At 42.7% G+C, this 22,273-nt stretch overlaps 1 protein-coding gene across 2 annotated transcripts in view; it reads right to left on the bottom strand.

Moving 5' to 3' along the window:
* Positions 1–264: 264 nt before the first annotated feature.
* cdin1 (CDAN1 interacting nuclease 1) overlaps positions 265–22,273 on the bottom strand; it is a 53,683-nt gene continuing 31,674 nt past the window's right edge. For both annotated transcript variants that reach the window (XM_079175296.1, XM_079175295.1), the window contains one exon: positions 265–1,511. In XM_079175296.1, coding sequence (XP_079031422.1) covers positions 1,358–1,511 — 154 coding nt within the window. In that variant the 3' untranslated portion in view covers positions 265–1,357. The remainder of the gene's footprint in view (positions 1,512–22,273) is intronic.

Here is a 22,273-nt window from a genome sequence, read left to right as displayed (position 1 = left end):
ACGTTGAGGTTTATTTGGAAAACTGTCTGTTGTGCAGTGTCACTGCTGTTCACTGTATATGGTACGAGGTGTTTTACTGTTCAGGACAGACTTAAGACTAATAAATAACCTTGTGCACTGTGATCAGTGCATGATTGATGATGATTTGTCACTAAACCCGTCAGTCAATAGAAACACAGAAAATGTATAGACAAAATGAGTCACCACACATTTTGATTATCAATGAATCATTTTTATTTGTGAAACAGAAAATGACAAACTAGCTTCTTGTATGCGAGGACTTTTTATTTCCTCTGTTTTATATTGCTGTAAGTTGAGTATCGGGTAGGAAAACGTGATGTGATGGTCATTTTCTTTCATTTTCAACTTTTATAGACCAAATGATTAACCAATAAATTGAAAAAGTATTCAACACATGAATTGTTAAAAAAGTATTAATTACAGCACTGACTGTAAGTATGATTTAAATTACGAGTGTTATTTAACTATACCTATATGCAAAACCAGGCAAACCAACTGAGGAGAAAAACAGAAACACCTGTTGTGTAACATCATTGTCACTTCAGGTCAGTGGCATCTGTGTGAAAATGTGTAACCAAAATGTGACCAATTATAGTTACTGAATTATAGATAATTCACTCTAAAGAAGCCGATACAAACATGTGGACAATATTTCTGTGATGACAATTAGATGCGATGTGAACCCCTGCTTCAACCCACTGTGGTCAAACAAATGTATCCTCAATAGATTTGATGAAGTGAAGTGAAAAAGGTCACAGCGAGGCCATCTTTAATCAGAAATGATCCTGTTTACCCCCCGGAGAGTGACTGAGAGGGCACTGAGTGACGCAGGTGAGAGACAGGCTTCCACCCGGCCCCCGGACCGCCCCTCTCTTATCTGCTTATGGAGTGGAGGAGGAAGGAGTGACAAAGGCCAGGGCTTTGGGTGTGATAAGGAAGGGCCTAATGTCCTGCTTTGGTCCTGGCTCTCACCCTGGTTGTCCGTTGCAAGAGGCCATCCAGGGGCCAGGAGCTGACCACAACCAGGAAAGCCTCCAAAACAGTGTTTTGTGCACACAGGTATGAATCTGACCCTGTGCCGTCAGATACACAGAAAGGTGGGGTGTGTTTACATGTGGTAGCTTTGGGGCAGTTAAAGAGAGGAAGGGAGAGACAGACAGAGACAGAGGGTCAGGTGGAGTTCAGGGCAGATTTTTTGCCAGTCGTCTCACTCTGCAGGAAAGCCAAATTGCTTCCGGATCTAGGTATACACCCCTGTTCCTACCCTCCCCACCTCCTTATTTCCCTCTCTCTTTCCTTCCATCCCAAGTTTTTTGCTTTTGTCACTCTTTGTCTTTTATTCTGGCTCATGTGACGGTCCGTCCTGCTGGGCGGCATGGCACAGAATAATGTCTGTAGGGAAGCAGTCTTTGAGCAGGATACCTCGGTCTCTTTGGCAGTCCAGCTCTCCTATGAAGCCATACCAGTAGATCACAAGGCCGGGACCAAACCTGCAGTGCAAAACAAAAGAAACAAAGCACATTTTGTGTTAGTACATCATTGCTGTCAGGTCTGAGAGTAGCTATGAATGAGTTACAGCTTCTTTTAAATTCATATCTGCTCAATGCTTAAGGCTGTTGATGTTGGATTTGGAAGGCAAAACAAAAAAAAGCACAAATAAGTAAGTGAAGAGATGGGACACATGCAAGATTGCTCTATGAGAGATAAGGTCACTTAGGTTTTTTCCTTTGATCACTATCCAGGAAACTTCTGTTGAATCAAATGAAAAAGCCGCCGGGAAGATTAAGATCTTTCTGACAGGGTGATACACACTTGATCACATTACAATGGCAGTGAAATAACAATAATCTAAGAAATAACAAAGCTCTACACCAAGGCCTCGGGATCCTGTCGTCGGAAGCCTTTGGGACATAGCAGAGCACACAGAGTTCAACACAAAGTCTGAGACTTAAACACTCTGCATCTGGTGGCTAATGTTAGCCAATCCAACAGCGTCCAGCTGTTTCATTCACATTCACTTTGAAAGCCAAAGCAACTTTGCCTCAGTTGGCAAGTACTGCAGTTCCTAAAAGCTATAAATAATGACTTGCCAAGCAACTGAGAAGACAAGTTCAGACTATTTAAATACAAGAGGTTTTGCTTTTCTTTCTACTCTCCTTTGTTCTCTCCCTCTCATCATGTTGCTGCCATTGCCTCTAATAGACACTGTAGCTACTGTACACCTGAAGGTCTGCTGAAAGGTGTAGAAACAATTAAAATGGAGGAGTTCTTCACCGGGAATGTGCAACGTTATTTCACTACTTCTCCCTCTCACAAAGTCAATAAATCATCTATCGAGCTATTTATTATGCCCCAAAGAGCCACCGGTGGCCCCTCTCTGCCTCATATAGATCATACATATTCTTTGAACATTAGCTGCCATGCATAAAGACATGTCACAGTTGAACTCTGAACGGAGAGCACCTCAGCTTCCAGATTCAAGGCGGCTGACAGTGCTCTGGTCCCAGACACTCTATCCTCAGACAGTTAACAATGTTGTAGGGCCTCAGGAGACCTAGACAGGAAGCTAGCCAAAGGGCCACGGAGAGCAACAGAAGTTCAGCTTCAAGGTAAAGTGCATTAAAACCTTGAACCTGTGATCAATCATTTCGTATTAAAATACTGTCTGAAACACCCTATGGTGTTATTTTAATAATAATTACGTGAATCCAGAGTCTCTCATACGGTTTTAATGTCCGAGCTTATTATAAATACCGAGATCTTTGACTCTTACAACTTCGACAAGGTATTCTAACCACATCAATTATAAATGAGAGTGCAAGAATCAGTTGTCGTGACATTGCCAACTATGCATGTGTATTGTTGACTGAGCCTTGGGGCACAGTGCATGTTCTACATACAGTACTTGCATGGAGACCGACACAAAAACAATGTGACTCTACACGCACACAAACCTTCCCTCAAAGAGGCCCTTGCAGAAGTACATGCTTCTGCACCCCCGACCCCGGATTCTACATTTTACAGTGTGTGATTTACGGTGCTGTATCTATGAGCGAACAGGCCAAAGCTAACAGCCCTGCAGAAAGCCCACAGATGCACACTGAAGGTTCACCACAATGTCACACACATAGCTCAGCCTCTCAGCACTGCACAAAGCTCAAGCCCCCAAACTCTCATCGTTTCCGCGGCCCACTGCTGCACATGGTCGCCAACTCTTAATATGGAAATGTTATGGAAACAAAACCTAAACATTTACATTAGATGACTTTGGAAAAGGGGTTATACTCTTCTTTCTATTCAGCCGCCGTGCTGTATGTATTTCCTGTGCTCTGGATGGGGAGGTGAGGCTGAAAAGGGGGAGAAAATGGAGACTGGTCTGCACGGAGGAGAGAGAGGCAACCTTCTGGAAAGGTTAAAACTGTACATCAACAGATAAGGCAGCGGTGTACGATACATCATGTCCCAGGTCTGTCAGGGGAGGCAGAGAGCAAATTGAAACAAGCAAAATTATAAACACAGGGGAGCCATGTCACCAAGGCCTTTCCATACGGTAAAGAAAATAAATGGACTTTGAATCCTACTCAGAATTAATACAAGTCAATACTACAGGGAGCTAGAGGTAAAAATCTGAGACTGGGAATACAAACAATAACGCTGAGGGGGAAGGGAATGGTCAGGGGGCTAAGACTGAGCCGAATGGCCACAGTATGAGAAGAGAAAGTTCCAAGCACTATCCAGACACTCAATTGAGCAATAATAAATATACAGTATATGATGCCCCGTGTACTCCTTTACAATCCCTTTGTGTGTAATAACGCCCGAGGAAGTGACTTTAAGTTCAGTTGGAATTTGTAGGCAAATTATGGTTTATTATGTGGGTTGGCTCATCTTAACCTGACGTGTGCTTATTACACACACCACCACCTCTAAGTCAGAGTCAGCCATCTTCCAATAAACACCTAACTATGTAACGAGTTGGTGAAATTGTTTGTGAAACGTAGCTAATTTCAGCAAGGGGGACACTTGACGAGCCTGGGCGTGGATTGCGGCTGCCAGCCCCGCTTTCGTTAGTGTTAATGAGCGGGTGGTGGTCGCGTTTAAAGCAGGTGCCAAGCAGCTTACTTCGGCAGCTTAATGAGAGCAAGGCACTCAGGAACAAAAACCCTGGAATGGAGGAGAGGGAGTGTTATTAGTGTCTGCCTGCACGCACACACACACACAGCGAGTCATGCAGCCAAGCCTCACACAGAGCCGGAATTAAATCTCTCTGCACAGGGCACCAGTAAAAAAAAAAAAAAAACACACAAAAATAAGAATCTATGAACTGCAAATCAAGTGAAAAATACAGTAAAATACAAACGCTACCCTTCAAATAATGTGCAAACTTGCTGTCTTGATTTTATTTATGCCCTTCTCATTTTTTGAGGAGTCTGAGGTTGCTGGAGGTCAGGCAGCTCACCCCCCCCCCCCCCCCCCCCCCTTCAAAAACAACTTGCCGTTTAACATTTCTACCTAACAAACAGATCAAGGCTAATTTGATCTGCCACATTTGGTGAGAAAAAGCTTTACTAAAACTGGGGGGGGCCGAGCACTTCTGCCAAAACACATTACGCGGCATGACTAATTATCAATAAAATCACGATGAATTTACGCTCGACTTTAAAACACGTCATTTCATTTTACATACCGCGCAGACCGATTTTAAACAAACGCCCCGGCAATGATTTAGACAGCATAAGCCTCTACCTGAGCCTGAACTCCATGTCTCTGAGGTTTCCCCACAAAGACCTCTTTGTTTCAGCATCCATACATCAGGTCACAAGGTAGGCCCACTAAAGCACTGCCAAACATAAGCTTTAGTCAGTCTTTTCTCTGCTCCCTGAAATGCAGGTATGAAACCTGCTCGACTTCTTTTAAGGCAGAAAGCATTGAGAGTAATTGGGGTGAGAGGTATAGTGGAATAAAAGTCTCTGTGTTGGAGACAGAAGCACTATGTACATAGCAAAAGACAAAAATGTGTGTATTAGTGACAAATGACCTTTCATGGGCAGTCCATGCTAAAGGCAGCTGCCTGTTGGAGTTTATTTACAGGGTCAGATAATGGTTGTGTGATGTGTTTGTATGTGTGGAGTTTTAGAGGGGGGGGGGGGCAGTGACCCAGGGCCTGCATGCCAGGTGATATGGCCCGCAGCTGATCACTGTACGTCCAGCGTTTGTATTTTAATGGCCTTGTAGTAGCTGTTTGTAGCAAGTCAGCCAGCCCTATGATGAAGACGCCCTGATAACGCAAGCTTCCGTGCACACAAATAGGATATTTAAAAGGCTGGCTCTGCCTGGAGGGGCGTCCACGAACAGGGAGGTAAATAATCCCTCGCTACAAACTATACATCCTCCTGTCCATAAATAACAGGAGTTGAATGGAAGAGTAAACCTCCCACAGACAAGTTATTAACATGACTAGAGCTAAGAAAAGAACACCTTATTTTCTCTCACCACCGCCCCCTTTTATTTTTGTGGGCAAGGAAAAGTTCAATTCTGCTCGGGTATGTAAAAACACAAATACAAGGCAGCCGTAGTGTACAATCGTATGTTAAAAGAGTCGCCCAAGCCTACGCAAGCATCGTAATTAAGGTGGAATAGAGGGCAATAAAAAATAAAACATCTTCCGCCAGGTGTAATTCTCCCCGACATTTTTATGTTTTCTGTCGATGGGTTATGGAAAGGGAACGTGGCGCGGATGTGGTTTGTCTTTATCACTGTTGGAGGTAGAGAGAGAGGTTTTTTTTTACGTGTATGTTTGTGTAGTGTTGGGTTTCAACATAGATGTGTGGAGGCGGAATGTGTGAGTATGAAGGGTGTGGGAGGTCAACGCACGTCAGTGTGAGTCCACTGCTTTGTCAGGTAACCACAGCAACTACATACGTGTTTATGTATAATTAAAATAGAATGTTTTTATTTTTTAGTTATCGTTTTATTTTTATATATTTTTTGTGAGTTAGCTATCAAATATGCTATGCTGTGTTATTCACAAAATCTAATTTAATGTGTTCCTTTGTGTCTAGAAGATATTTAAACAATAAAATAAAAAAATAAAAATAATGACAATAATGGATTTGATGACGATAGGTATTTGATGCCAATTTCCCTCACTTACAATAATTGAAAAGAAATAAGAAACATATATATATATATATATATATTAGGTATAACATTTCATATTGAAATGTTATACCTAGCCTCAAATCAGAATACAGTACAGTGTGAATAACAATATATTGCCCTATTCTATAGACATGTTATCATTGCAGTGGTTTGTCAGATGCGTCAATTTCATGTTTTTATGTGCTCTGAAGAATAGACAGAATCTGGGTCAACATACACAACTATGACGGCAGTTTAGTGTGTGGTACTCATAGAAACTATATCACAAATTAATCTAAGCTTTGCACTAAAGCCAACTAAATTTCTGAATGATGAATTGTTGAAATAATTTATTGTTATCATTTTATTAATAACCTTTAACTCCCAACACCGTCACTGTACTGTGGGACTCTGTAGTCTTTATCTCCCACTAACGAATTATCACTTTCTCTGACTTATCACCTCAGCCACCTTCTCACATTAACGTAAACCTTATCTTCTCACACTCACACACACACACACACACGCACACACTATATCAATCTGATTGATAACATGGCTAACACGTGATTATTTTATTGAGCACATGACCTAATAAGAATCGGCCTCCTCACCCCATTTGGTCCTGGTTAGGAGCCGTTTGTACAATATTATACTTTCTAAACATCCTCCAGCCAATGGGAGGAAGCTTAATCAGTGTTTGGAACTCGTTAGGTCCCTTAACTGAGCATGTCGCCGACCGCATTAGCAACACATATTTGAGGGACAAGTGTGCGTTGTGTGTGTAATTTGTGCGGGTCCCCTCTAAGATCTACGCTGTCACGGTCCAACGCGCTTTGACACACACTGGTCTGCTTTGGATGAGGAGCGAAACCAAACAAGGTGTGGTCTGGCTATGGTTGTGTCTGTTTAATGTTCAGAAGTTGCTCCAAACAGCATGGAGGACACTGCATACGACAAAACAAAACCTACCGACGACAGCTGTCTGATGGCACCATAACAATCCATGTTAAAGTTGGGTTGGAGTTATGGAACAACTGATACTTTAAACAAAACCGTTTCTCTTTTCTCCTCTTTCACAAACCCGTTTAAATTCAGCCCTTGTGATATGAAAGTAGTAATAATAATTCTCTCTCTGTGTTATTCCCAGGCTGTGTAAGGGTTAACGTTCAGTCGGTCAGAGCTCACCTGATCTTTTCTCAGATATCGACTCCACATCCTCTATAATGACCCTCTAGATCATGGAAATGGCCTGATCTCTTCAGTTATGACACACTGAGTGGGTATTCATTAACACTTGATGTGATTAAATCCTATTATGCCAATGGCTGCAAAGGGTGTCTCCTATGCAAGTACTGTACGGAAACCATGAGTAGGCAATAATCTGGGAGTGTGGACGTGTGTAAATACATTTGAAATGTATGCGATACACAAGATTTAGACGTCCGTCATTATATCTGATACGCGGAGTAAAAATAACAGCAGAAAAAAATGTCTCTGAGGCTTTTACTGTTTTCAGATGAGGCTTATTAGTCTCTAAAGCCAAACAGTGGCCGCAGTGCTAATTTGGAGATCTGTCCAGAGGGTTCCTCTGGCCTTTGATGAGTAACCATGTCTGCAAGTTCTGCTTGGAGACAGGAAGCTCCCCGCGGTTGCAGGCGAGCAGGCTGGGGGCTGGGCGCCTGTGCAGACAAGGCGAGGACTACAGCGTCAAGGGGATACATGCTCCTTTAACCTGTTATTGTGAACTCCCAGCAGCCCTGGCCGATAATTGCCACCTGTCTCTGGGGAAACACAGTCACAAGCACGCAGAGGGACGGCCATTTTGTGCCTGCCGCCGCTGCTGCTGCTGCTGCTGCTGCTGCTGCTCCTCGCCCCACGCAAGCCCTGGTCCTAATCCTGCCCTTAACCCTGGCGGCTGATGTGTTTTCAATTTAGGATGATCCCCCACTACAGGCACGGCCCTAATCAACAACAGTTTGTACTGTAACCCTATCTGCCCTTGCGAGGGCAGCGTCAGCCTGACCGGGCGCCTGCAAACCTGGTGTGTCCAGCAGAGTAACAGTGTTGTGTATGTGTGTGTGTGTGTGTGTGTGTGTGTGTGTGTGTATATGTATGGATGATATCATGTTTATATGTGAGGTCATAGCATGTGTGTGCCTGAGACGTGGCCATTTGTCTCCCACATTTTATTATGCTATTGAAACAAACAAGTCAGTGCTCTATTTTATCATTCCGTTTTAAGTTTGAACAAACCTCGTGTCACTTCTAAATGGTCTTTATTTTGCAACGGGACTCGCATTTCCATTCTGAAAAAGCCACAACATCCACTGGCTCAATCAGTCAGTCGCGTTCAGGGATAAGTCTTGCATCTTCAATTCTGCTGCCACTCCAGTGTGGCCTGAATCAAAAGTTAGGCATGGAAAGGCAGGTGTGAATGTTTGTTGTGTAGGGCCTCCTGGCCTCTGCATCCACCAGTGGAACCCTGCCCCGAAATTAGAGTGAGGCCTCTAATGTCTCCCTGGGAGAAAAAGAGGCCTGGCTTTCGTCCAAGTCAGCACCTTTGGAAGTGCAGTCGTGTTACCACCACTAAATCAACATGTCAGCGCCCGGCCCAGTGAACTTCTTCACCCAGACTCCACCGCTTACAGCTACCCCACACACCTAATGAATTGGTGTGAATGCCCATCTGTCTGCTACAGTGAAAAGGGGGAAGGAAGATACGAGGAGAAATGGTAAAGAATGAAATATGTTTCTTTTTCAGCTGTTGCATAGAACATTTCCGCCATTATGATTATCATCACCAGACACAGAAACACATTATTAGTCCTGTTCCTTGAATAGAAGGACCGCTGTGAAAAAACCCAGCCGAAGCCAGTTTAAAGGTATCCCTGCCGTCAAACTTGGCCTTGGAGTCCAAAATGGAACTGTCCAAGTTTGGGGGGCCGGTTTGGAGACGGACTCAGGCGAAGGGCCACAGAAAGCTGTGTGCTTACTCTGCAGTCTGTTTACATTCCAGAGGGTAATTTTAGCCCCTGGGGGGGGGGGGGGGGGGGGGGGGAGCAGAGCAGGGGGGCCGACATGTCGTTGGGGCTTGTCAGTGGTCGACGAGGCCAGCCGGCGCAGTGGCGGCACCTGGACATGTGGGTGGTACATAAAAACACACACACACAGACCTACAGCGGACAAATCACTGGAGCGGTTTTCTGGGTTTGTGCTAATCAATTATTTACTAGGTTTAGTGGGAGGAAATTAAAAAAGAGCCAACTAGTATTTTCTGTAAAGTAGTAATGGCTACTTTGTCTGTGACTGGACAACTCAACAGAGACACAATCTAATGGGAGACCTAGTGGAAAACCACACACATGGGGGGGGGGGGGTAGTCCTGCTAACAGGCCCACCACAAAGCACCATTAGCCTTTGGACAACACAGGATATCCCCTGTGTTTTCACTGATGATCTGGGGTGCAAATCTAATTTCATTGTAGTTTTTAAGAATTTGCTATGCAAACAAAAAAATAATCCTAGTTCAAGAATCGCTGGGGGCTTCTGTGCGCGTGTTGGGATTTGTCTTTTTTATTACTCCCAGCCCAGAGTGTCCCTTCAAAGGGCAAGAAAGCAAAATGTCCATGTGTGTGCACGTGTAAGAGAGGGGGGGGGGAGAGAGAGGGAGGGAGAGAGAGACTCAGGGCTTATCGAAACTAATTAGGCGAGGGATGAGGATGGAAGTTAAATACTGGGCTACATGTAATGAAAGAAGCAGAGTGGGGGACATCTAGGGGTCAGGCCCACACCAAACAGTGGTCCTCAGGCAATCTGGTATTGATTTTCACTCGTTTGGGGATGAAGGTGGACAGGGGGGAGGGAGCCATGGAGAGAGAGAGAGAAGAGATACGGGGAGAGGCGGTAGTGCTCGAGTCTAAAGGTCTTGCGAGTTGTCAACTTGACAGTTTAACCCCTTTTGGAGAACAAACAAACAGAGGGATCTCCTGGGCTGACAGCGTTGATCTGTCATAGCGACGACGCTGCAAAGCCCCACAAAATGCCCACACAGGAGAGGAGAGCGGGGAGGAACAGGAGGTATGGGGTGGGTTGATACAAATATGCACAGGCACATTCCTTAAGCCTCAGAAGATAGGACTGTGCTCTGCTTAAGATCTGGCAACCCTGATCTATGGATGTCTGCACCTCGGATCAGAGACGGGAAAAAACCATAATGACTAAACTATATTTCCATTGAAAGGATTTAAGAACAAATACAGACAACATATGAATATAGATTTCTTGCTAGTGGTGTTCTGTAACAGTGAATGACAGAACGCACGCGTATGCAAAAGTGGGCCCATCGCTTACATGTTGGTCTTTCCCCGAGACAAAAAGTTTGGGGTCCGTCTGATAAAGGAGCGCACACAGATGTCAGCGCTCCTCCCTTGTCATTCAACCGGTGAAGGCCGTCACCCCGAGCACCTTCCCTCTCATGTCCTTAAACACTTGAAGACCCCCTTTCACTTTTCCCCTCAGACTGCCTCATCGCTTTGTCACATAGCCAAGGGGGACTCCATTAGGCACAGAGCCCCCAACTCTCACTTAGATTTACCACACACACACACACACACACACACACACACACACACACACACACACACACAGAGAGAGAGGGAGGCTGATCCGTGCAGCCAAGGCTGTCCACATCAAATTAGAGTGGCCCCTATTGTCCCTATTACGGCCTGGGAATGCTCCATCATGACGGATGCTACGGGGTCCCTCACTTGTCAGGAGTTGTCAGACAGATAGGGAGTCTGGATACACAGAGCTGACAGGTAATCTTAATGTCTTCAATTAGCCCAATTAGGCCTGTCATAAACAATTCGATAAGTGCTCGACCAACACAAACAGATAGACGCACGCACAAGTGCACACGGACGGACACGCTCGCACGCCGAGGTCTGCAGGGTATTAATGAGAAGGGTAATGGGTATATCAGCGGACGGTTGACTTGTCTTTTGTTTCAAGGAGGGGGTGCGTCCCCATCCGTTGCTCTCAGCTGGGCACTGCTGGCTGCTACCTGGTCAGTTCAAATTGTACTATCTCCTTTCATTAGCGCATCGCTGGCTGAGAATCTGAGAGGCCGTGACAAAATTCATTTGAGACGAGTGGGAGCAGATTGCCTGGAGCAGGTGCTATCTGGGAGATGAAACAAAAGCAGCACCTTTTGAGAAGCTCTGTGTGTGTGCATGCGTGCGTGTGTTTTTCATCTGTGTGTGTGTGTGTGTGAGAGAGAGAGAGGCTTTTCCATGGTCTTCACATTCTGTTCTTTTCCTTGCAATGGTAAATGGGTAATGACACAAGAGTGCTTTTGAAAAAAGAAAGAAAGAACAGGGACCATAGAAGAATCAGCCCAGCGCACACTTGGAGTGTTTGCAAAGCTGTGAAATCTAAATATTGTTTCTAGCGTGACTAAATAGGCCAACACCTTTCTGTTGAGAGGACGTGTGATTGCTAACATTGTTTGATTTGGTCCCTCCTTTATGATATCTTATCGCAGAACAACGGTGACACATTACGGTGACACATTACATCCCCTCCTTTTGTCCTCTAACCGTTTCTTTAAATTGGCATTCACTATTTATGTATTTTTCTGCGGGTATTCAGGACACGTTTCAGGAACCGTGAAGCACGAGCTAATGTTTAAAACAGAGATTCCACAGTCTGCAAACACAAGACCTGAGCAAAGTTACCATCAATATTTGAACAAGAACTTCACATCAACACTACCTTGATCTTATGTACAGAGGCCCTGAAATGCCCCACATTAAGCAACAATACTGACACTTTCAATGCTATTCTCTGGGCATTCAGGGCAGTGTTGTACAAAGGCAAGAAAAGAAATGAACAAAATACAATCAACATTGAAGATTTCAGTTAAAACCAAGGCAAATGGTGAAATCCTAAGGCTACGGATGCCCCCCTGAAACTCGGTTCTAAACGGGAACAGACTATACAGTAGTAAAAACCCGGAGTATCGATATGGTCCGGAATTAACGGTTCTGCTATCGTTACTTTAGAAGTTATGGAGTGAGATCTCGCGGCGTTGCAAACCTCCTCTCTCTGTCTCTGTGTCTGTCTTTGCACGAGGGCCGGAGTCGTGCTTTACTCTGACGCACACAAACACACACACACACACACAGGCTCAGTACAGCGTTATTAAACACACATCATGGCAGAGAGAACAAAAAGATTGAAAGTATGGCTACATTTTACTGGAGTAGATGCTGATAACTCTCGCTGTCTCAAATGCAATAAAACCCTCCAAAGTCAGACAGATAATACCAGCAATTTATCAAAAACATTTGGCGGACACGCATACTATAAACGCAGAAATGAAGAGTTTGTCGAGTAGCCGTTCATCCTCGTCCACTGCAGGTAACGTTAGCGATGCCATACAGAGTTTGATAATAACAACAGGCTAATAAATTAAAGCTAATCGCTTAGCTAATTGTTTAGCAGCGCCTGTATTTTAAGGATTTTGGAACTTTTTGTGGGAGGAATATTTATTTTTATAAATGTATTGATTTATTTACATTTGTTGTTGGCATTGAAATAGTCTACAATAGTGAGTTATTTAAACATTGCTGCTGTTGCTGCTCAAGAAAGACTGTTTACATGAATAATAAAGCAAACATGCTTTGTTTCCAATTAATTGTCTTTTTTAATCTTAAAATATATAAAAAAACAATAAGAGCAATGACAAGGAAGCGAACCGGTAAGCGGTATCCATAAAACTACTAGTATGGATAAAATAATGATGCCCATCTAAGAGTACAAGGAGTCAAACCAACTGCTATCAGCAAGATCTGCGATGGACATCTAACCCTACTTCTGATCTTTAACTCAAGTGACGGATGGAATGCCATCTGAGAGAAGAGAAAGAAAAAGAGAAAGACAGAGAAAAGCTGTTACCGGGACGTTGTAATAGGAAATTGCTCTTGGCAACTATTTGTTCAAGCACCAGATTTTTTTTCATCTTTATGCCAACCCAGCGAGCCCCCATTGGAAAACAGGGCAGGTCCCCCTAATGAGTAATCTATTTCAAAGCAGTCGTGTCTGGGCATGACAGTTTACTGAGAGGCTTGAAGAACTGGTAATTACCAGTGTTACGGGGCAATTAATGCATATTACACTGCGGCACTCATGGCGGTGACTGTCAGCTCCCCAATAAAAATGAGCACTCTTCAGCTAAAGGGTGACATTAATTGGGCCCTTAATGACTATGCAGAGGAACCAAGCCAAATAGGAACAAAACAGGGGACTTGCTCTGACTCAAGCAGAGGGCTGGAAATTGGACTAAAAATGAGATTAATTGCTGTTTAGAAAAAAAGAAAGGGAAAAAATGTGGTGAGGGGAAGGGGGAGAAAGAGGTTGGAATTATAGGGTGCAGAGAGCAAGGGCTGCTCATACAAATGACAATTCAATTAATTATTTTATACTGTATTTTCTATACCTTTAGGAGTGCAGACAGGCCTAAGGCCCTTTTCGAGGGCTTTGTCTTGATATGTTGCTCATTGCAAAAACACGTACACGTTCCCAAATCACCCACGCATGGCGTCATGGTGTATATGTTCACTATAATGAATACATCTAAAATCTTCATTCAAATAAAAACAGGCTTTCTCAGATAACATGAAGAAGGCATACAGTATACTGTATATTTATATATAAAGCTGTGGTTATTATGAATAAGATCAGGTAGTTAGGTCTTCCATAATGTACAATATAGAGAAAAGTCATATTAAGGAAGTGTTCAGAGTTTCTGGGTTACACACTTTCCTATGAAGCCTAAGGCCTTAAATATGTCTTTCCACTAAAAACGGTCCATAAAAACATTAAGCAGAGCTTTCATTAAAAGTAAATCTGCAAAATTGCAGGCCTTCCACCCCCAGGAATGTTTGTTTAGAGGGAGATCAAAGATGTGGTGAAGACATGAAGTACTGTAATTCTGATTAATGTTGCTAAAGCTAAGCACGTACTGAACACCACCTGAATATGCAAGCTCCAAATCATAAAAATATCAGCATGCAAAACATGCCGTCATTTGCATACATTTTTGATTTTTGATTTCCTTGCTATTTAAATATGCAGTTAGAAATAGTCCAGCACTGCCTCTTGCGCTGTCACGCTGCAAGCTCACGCTGTCATTGGTCCTGATAGAACTCTTCCGCTTCAAAGGGAGCTTTGCAATGGAGAAGAGAAAGAGCAAATATTTGAATTGCAAAAACACATCATCTTGCAAGGGGAGAAAATTCAAGACAACTTTTTAGAGTTAAAGACACCCCCCAACCCCCAGCGAGCTAACCCCCCTGCACACAGCACAAAAAAAGTCAACATATTCATAGCGTAAGCACTCTCCTCGCTAATTTACCATATCCACATTTGCGTAATGGGATATGACACATTTTAGAGGGGATTGCGGAAATAAACTTTAATTTGAGGAGAGAACCATAAAATGTATAAGCTGCCCCTGTATTTAACTGAAATCCACCACACAAATCCAGGTTCTCAGACAACCTGACATGGATTTGATTACAGACTGAAGTGTAATTAGCTACTTAAGTTATCCTCTGGTAGGTTAGAGTAAGCAGCACCACCATTGCTACTTCAGCATAACTAATAGATGCCCTCAGATTCTACAGGATACCTTTAGCTGACAGTTTATAGCCATTTACATGCGATCGCTCCAGGAGAATCACTGGCAGCCTCCAACTCTTGCACAAGTTGCTGAAAAAAGTGCAATAATTAATCTTCATGAGAAATCAATAATATGACTCATAACATATTTGAAAGTACAAGCCACCCATTTGAGGCTGGGATGAATACAACATTTAAGCCAAAACTGGCCACAAAGTCCACGGACATTAACAGCAATAAATACCCATCTTCAGACATCGGAAAGAAATACTGCTGCAAAGAGGGAAAACTGTGTATGTGATTGTAAATTAATTTACCACAGGCTGAGAACTACCTTGAATTTTAAATATGGGGAAAATGTGAGCGTCTCAAACGACCACTCAGTTTCCAGGACACATAGAGAGTCACTGTGAGTGGCAGAATAAACAGTGGGAAGATGGCAATCGGCTACCGGTGGAAAGAAACTCAAGGCTACACATTTTTCATAAGCAAAGCTTTAAATGTAAGACAAATTGTTTGTGGATTCCACACCATAATTAGCAGATACAATTGAGTTAATACTGTTACTTTAATTCTAAATTATATCTGAACATATTTCTTAAATATGATGAATTCTTGTCATCTCTTAGTTGATAAAGAGTTAGCATTATCCAGAGCTCCTCAATGCACCGTCCACATCACACCTCCCACCAGTCCAACCCTCCCGTGGCCTCTCCTCCTTGTGACTTGCCTACGTGTAGACAACTTGGAAACAGGTCAGAGCAGAAATCAAACCTGAATGATGGATAGCTTTACTGCACAATGACCTCTGTCACTGGGTTTTGCCCTAAATCAATGCTGGCGATAAGAGCCCTGCACCAGCGCTCACCTTGGTATGTTCACCAGCAGACCTTATCTATGGCAGGAGGAAGTATGAGTAATAACTAAAGACAAGCCACGACAAACCACTAACCCCACCTTGTCAAACATAATTTACAATGTATACCCCTCTCCCCCCCCCCCCTCCCCCTGCTTTTGTTAACACAGTAATTATGAGAACCAAAGCGATATGGGCCCGTGTGTTTGGAGGATGGTCTTGTTGTAGGACGGTGGGAGAGCTTTGCACGTACCATTGGTCCTAGTGCGGGACTCACAATGATACCTATATCAAATAATTGTACAATATACGGACGCGGCCTCATAAAATTGTAACGGCATGAGATTTCACAGTAACATAACAGTTTCATGCTACCACGGTGTACGGTATTACACTATTACTATCCCGGCTGTACCTATTTAACTCACACACTCAGCAAATGTACACATCACGATAACCTTCAATTTCAATGCCACAGCATACCATGATAACGGTACACTGTTACAATCCCAGACCTCAATTTCCAAGTTATCTAATCGTTTGTTTACATAAGAACATTTTGGGCAGCATGCAGTAAACAGCAGGCTTTTCTCTGCCATTATAAGACGTGGGCATTGTACAGAGCTAGAGAGTCCATTTAATTTATTGTTTGGTTGTGTGGTTTTATTCTATTTATGTTTAATTTTTAAGAATATACATTTTTTTTTATTCCAATGTCTGAATATTTTAATGTATTAAATGTTCACAAAAGGCTTAAATTATATACTTATATTATTACGCAATTACATTATCATTATACTGGTCGCATAAAGTAGTCTTAAAATGGCAATATTGTTTATTGCAATTATTTATGAAATAATATATTGTCCACCAAAGTAGTTCATCTTATTCAACAAGGAAACTGGGAGATGGATCGTAGACTGAGGATGCCCATACACATTCATTAACACAATTCTGAATAAGATCCTATAAGAGGTCTGTGATGCAGGAGAGGAGAGGTTGGAGGTTGAAGTTGAGAGGAGGGCTGACGGGATAAGAAGCAAAGACTATGAATATTACAGAATCGAGAACTCTCGGACCTTTCAGTCGTTTTTCATTTAACTGTGTGTGTGATAAAGTGTGTGTGTGTGACATAGGGAGAGAAAGAGAGCGGAGAGTGCGAGCATGCTTGCAGGCAGTTGCATCAAAATGGAGAGAGACCAAACGTGACATCAAACGTTGCAATTAGCTGACCCCTTTCTCCTAGAGTCACAGTTTAAACAGCCCTGCCTTTAAAACCCTGATTAAAATATGTTTGCTTTCTCATTCAAAATGACAGTTGACAAGGTTAGTAATATTTCAACTAACTGCAAAAACATTCTTGTGGCCGTAATCCTTTTTTTCCATTACTTTTCAGGGGCGCAGGTAACCTGGGAGAGAGTTTCCCATGAACTCAGCGCTACAATTTGAAAACAAAACGGCTGGGGAAGAAAAAAAAGGAAGAGCAGTTCAAAGTTTTACCGAAGCGTGTTTTGTTTCAACTGGGCAGCTGAAGCTAAATGTTTTGCGATCATTATTCAGAGAATTTATCCCCTTTCTAATTCAAACCACAGCGAATACTTTAAGCAGAGCCAGTAGTCTTTTCTTTAACCGCGAGCTCCGTCCTTAGCAAGGACTCAGGGGGGCTGAGGACTGTCAGCAGCTCCGCGGATAGAGTTCCTCAAACTGTTAAACCCCCTCATCACCAAATTAGGAGTGTGTAGTCTGCAGTCCAATGACCTCTCCAATGGAAAAGTGGTATAAAATGTGAGATGTAATTTAATGGTGCACAACAGTATATATATATATATATATATGATTTTTTTTGGTTAAAAACTTTGTTTTAAAATTGACATTGAGACCAAGTTTTAGAAAGAAGGCTTCAAAGAATCAGCAAACTTGAATAAATAAGATGTATATTGTGTCTGTGGCAGTCTTTGTCAGGGTGCAATCCTGACAAAACAAGCAAAAGATAAGCCATGAATAAGGGGAAGGGATCAGAACTGGTCAGGCCAAAACTCTGTCTAAAGTTAATAGTTTTCACATCCATTCCAGTCGCAGGAGAAGAGAATGTGAAGTGTCGGGCCGGACAGTGAGCCAGCGCAGGCTTAACTGCAGCTGTGCGCAAATTGAAGTGGCACTTTCTATCAGAGGCCTTTCGCCAGACAGCTCTATTCTGCCCTTTCACTTGTAACCTCCATGACACACAGACACCCATTGCAAAAAAAAATAAGAGTGGTCATTTAAAAACACACAGCCGTCATTGAAGAGACAGATTCCGGGTTTAACATGGGGGAAGATTCATGGTGCGAACGTGCCAGCTGATAGAGATATCACTCAAAATGAGAAATAGATTTCTCCGACATCTCCGTGGCGGCCGTTCAAAGGGGGCGTCTCAAAGCCCCAAACTCTGCGCAGAGTTTATATTTCACTTGTTCAGAAATGTATGCCTCTGTTATCTCGCATCAGTCCAAAAGGAAAAGGATTGGGTATCGCCCGTTTCAACTCTCCCGCCTATGATGAAACGTTACATCGACAGCGGACAGAGTTGGAATTTGGATAATATCGTTACCCTGTTAACTCCTTAAACCCTTGTTAGAAAGATTTGGTTAATGGTGCTCATTTAAAAATGCATAATCGAGAAAAAGAAACATTAGCATTATTAACACGAGAGTAGAAGGAATATATCAGCAGTCATATTGAGTGCACCTTTTTTCCTAAGAAGTTTTAATAGGGTTCAATGGCCAAATGCATTTGTTTCCTAATCATTTATAGACCTGACAGAGCTTGGGGAGAGTAATCTGTTGACCTGATAGATCGTGTACATTAACCCTCAGAATTGATGAGCAAAATCAGAAGGTCAACAGTTGGACACGGGCTCCTCATGTGTCTTTGATTACACACTCCCACTAAGGGATAGGCAGGCAGAGATGTTTAAGCTATCAGGCAATCAGACCGCCGCGAGACGTGAAACTCAAACCAGAGACGGGGAAAGGGAAAGGGCTGCCTGGGAACAAAGATGGGGGAAGAGGGTCCTGACGAAGCTCTTTAACAAATGCCAGGCGGGTGAGGAAAGACTCAGATGTGCTTGTATCTCTTTCCGTGTTTCTGGCAACAGCGCATTGAAGAGAATTAATACTGAAATACAATGCAAAAGTTAACGAAAACAAATACCCCTTCATCTGGTATTTAAATTCAGTTGCTTACGATAGATCAATCAAAATGATTCCCATGAGGTACAATCAGATATAGGCCTTACATCGTGAAACAAACAATTCAGACGTTCCAACGATATTTTGGGAGACGGATGAGGTCAGATGACTTAACTAAATGGAGAATGATGGGTGCAAATTCAGAACAGCGTAGCAGCTTTTGACCTCATCTATTGTGGAATGGATGCAGAAGCTGATTGGTGTTTTGCTTATGCTGGCTTTTATAGATTTAAAAACATCATTTTCTGTTATTCTCTTAAAACATGTTATTTACTGCATGCTCCAAGGAGACTTTAGGTGAAATGAGAAGAACCTCCCCCCCACCCCCCAAAAAAAACAAGGTTATGTGAGGGACAGTGGGCCTATAAAAAGCCCAGTGTCTAGATTATCTATAAGGAACCACTTATCACAAGCGACCAGCTCCACACAGTGACTGATGGGCCTCCATGGACCACGAGTACCAGCACATTATCTGGTACACACAGAGCTGCTCTTTAAACACAAAGGCAGAAATATGAAGCACTGTTTCCTTGGCTGTCATTAGGTAAAATATATTTATTTTTGGTCGAAAATAGAAAGCATGTTTATTGTTTTTGTGCTCAGAAATACACCAGACAATGCTGACCGCCATATAAATTACAGCAAAGATAAAGTGGCTAAACTTAACCATTCATTTGGAGCATATACAGCAGCACTGATTAAAACCCAAGTAGCTCTTGAAAGGTTACATTTAAAGTATACTATTACAAAATCAGCAAAAGCAACCTACACCATACATGTAGCAACACAGTGAGACAAGTGAACTGAACATAAAAAATAGATCAGAAAAAAAAAAGGAGGAAATCTTAATCCCCCAAAAAGCTGTTAAACACTTGCCATGTCATGAAATCGCACATCCAGAACTAAAATATGCATTCCTCTCCTGTATCCGTTTGAACCATGGAAAAATAAAAGCTCTCTTTCTCTATACCAAATGCCATTCCTTAAAACAAAATGTCAGGACCATATTGCTTGATAAGAACAAAAGAACAGATTGTTTCTATTCAATTGGGATTCTTTTAAAGAATATGCTCGTTTTTTTTTTTTTCTTGGCCGCATTCATGTCCTGTGACAGACCACGGGACTCATGGTCCAATGCTCTCCTTAGGCCTCAGGAGGACACTGGAGGAATCATCTGATCCTTCATCCTTCATCCAGCTCTACTGAGAGGTTAAGACACAATTAAGCCCTTTAGTTGGGCAGTGTTAAGATGCGTTGGAAGCATCTGTGGAGGTGCATGAAATGAAATACTTAAAAAGGCTTCACGAACAAAAAGGTCCTCGAAAGCATTAAATATTTGGGTTTTAGCTTCATGACTACGGAGCTTAAATGTGGGTGTGTATGTGGATAGAATGTGGTAATAAAAAAAAATCCTCTTAAATTACTTTTAGCCTTTATGACAGCAAAATATTCAGCAAAATACAAGAGCACGACCTTTGTATGATAACACCCAACCCTAAAATTATCGTCCCATTTTCCCCTTTTATCTCTATGTAACTTTCTACAGATGTGAAGATATCCAGCAGCAATACGTGTGCACACAGGCCTGTGTGTGTGATGCACACAGCAAGAACCGTGTATAGTGTACAAAATCGATTTGTCTGGGCTATCTCCGTGTCAAGGGAATATCGCTGCAAGTTTTGCGTCACATTGCCTGTGATGTGGACCTGGATGCTCTTGAAATTCTCCTGTTAGATTTGAGTTTTAGAAAAAAAGCCATTCTAATCCTTGTCCACCACTTTCTAAGCTTTTGTCAAATGCTGGTGACTTCCTCCTGGAATGAAACCCAGAAGGTCACTTCTAAAGGAAAAAGAAGAAGAGGGGAAAAAGGCAGGGAGACTGCAAAAATGACGGAAGGAGAAAAAACGTGCGTGTCTGTAAGTCTGATGATATACATTGTGAAAGCTGACAAAAAATGTACGTTAATCTTTGAAAAAAAAAAAGTTCCATGGCAAAACAGGAATTCATGGAGTAGACATGCTTGAACCTCATTTCACTCCAGGCTTTCTTCTCCGTCTCACAGTGTCACAGGCAAGCAGAAAGACAGGAGGAGGGATATATATCGCTGGGGTGCCGCATTCTGTCCCGCTCCTCGTTTATACACACAGCGGCCGTGTCAAAGCGGCTCTCACACTCAATGGTAAATGACAAATTTGGATAATGCTCACATACAACCCTACAAAAATAAATAGGAGCCATGGAGGCTTAACCAGAGCTAAATCCTGAGGCTGCTCGAGACCTGAGAGTGCGGATTACACCCCAGACGCCTTAAACAATGCACCCAAATGTGCATCCTTAAAAGCATGAAATCCTTGAAGCATCAGAGCCGACTTGTCATTTGCCATTAATATTCCAAGTTGCTTGTGCTTTGGGGGCCAGCACTGCACTTCTGTGTGCCGATGTGCCCTAAAACAAACACTCGCAAAGCCCTAAAGGAACCACCATTGTGGATAGCTATTTTTCTAGCCGTGGAATATTCTACGATAGGATGTCATAACAAAGGAAACAATAAAAGAGGCCACGTTCCTGCACTGCATGGGGTATCCATAACTATAAATAGGAGGAAGGCGATGTCAGAGGCGCTTGCGATTTACCAGGAAAAAAATATGTTTGTACTTCCAAAAAAGGAGGAAAATTAAGCTCTTAACTAGAATTGCCCATGCATATTAAGTAAATACAAAGTCCACAGCCTTAAAACCCTGTAACCCCAAGAAGCCACCTCATCAACATCACAAAATAAAGTGTTATTGAAGAAACTAAACACATTGCTGGGTCGGTGCAGTAGTGCAGCTATTCACGTTAGGTCAATGTGATTTAAGAGAATACTACTTATTCTTTAAAGGCCACTATTGCAATGGATATTATTATTTTCTCCTTTCTTTGTTGTGCACATCTCTGACAGGAAGGGTAAGTATAGTATGGCAGGGTACAGGTCTTGGAGGTGTCACATTGTCACCCCAGAAGCGCCAGTACCTGTCCTCAGGGATGGCCCTGTAATGTCCAGCCGCATTGGATCAGCAGCAGCCACGGCCTGTGGGCGCCCTCTCTCAGGTGACATCCCCTATCTGGTCTGGCCCCTATGATGGCCCTGCCTCTGCTGCGGCTTTTATTATGCCACTATTATTGCATTATATGCACTATATGCCCTTGCAAGCATTTCTAAATATGAGAAAATGTCTTTATTCATGTTTTAACAAGTCATACTTGTAAAAGCAGACTATCTGCACATCTAAGGATCTAGCAGAGTAAAACCTTTTTTTCCAACATAAAGGAAAAGTCAGCTGAATACAATATTGGTTTT

Source organism: Pholis gunnellus (assembly GCF_910591455.1).
Source record: "Pholis gunnellus genome assembly, chromosome: 15".
In the NCBI taxonomy this organism is placed as follows: Eukaryota; Metazoa; Chordata; class Actinopteri; order Perciformes; family Pholidae; genus Pholis; species Pholis gunnellus.
This window is presented reverse-complemented; position numbering and strand designations above follow the sequence as displayed.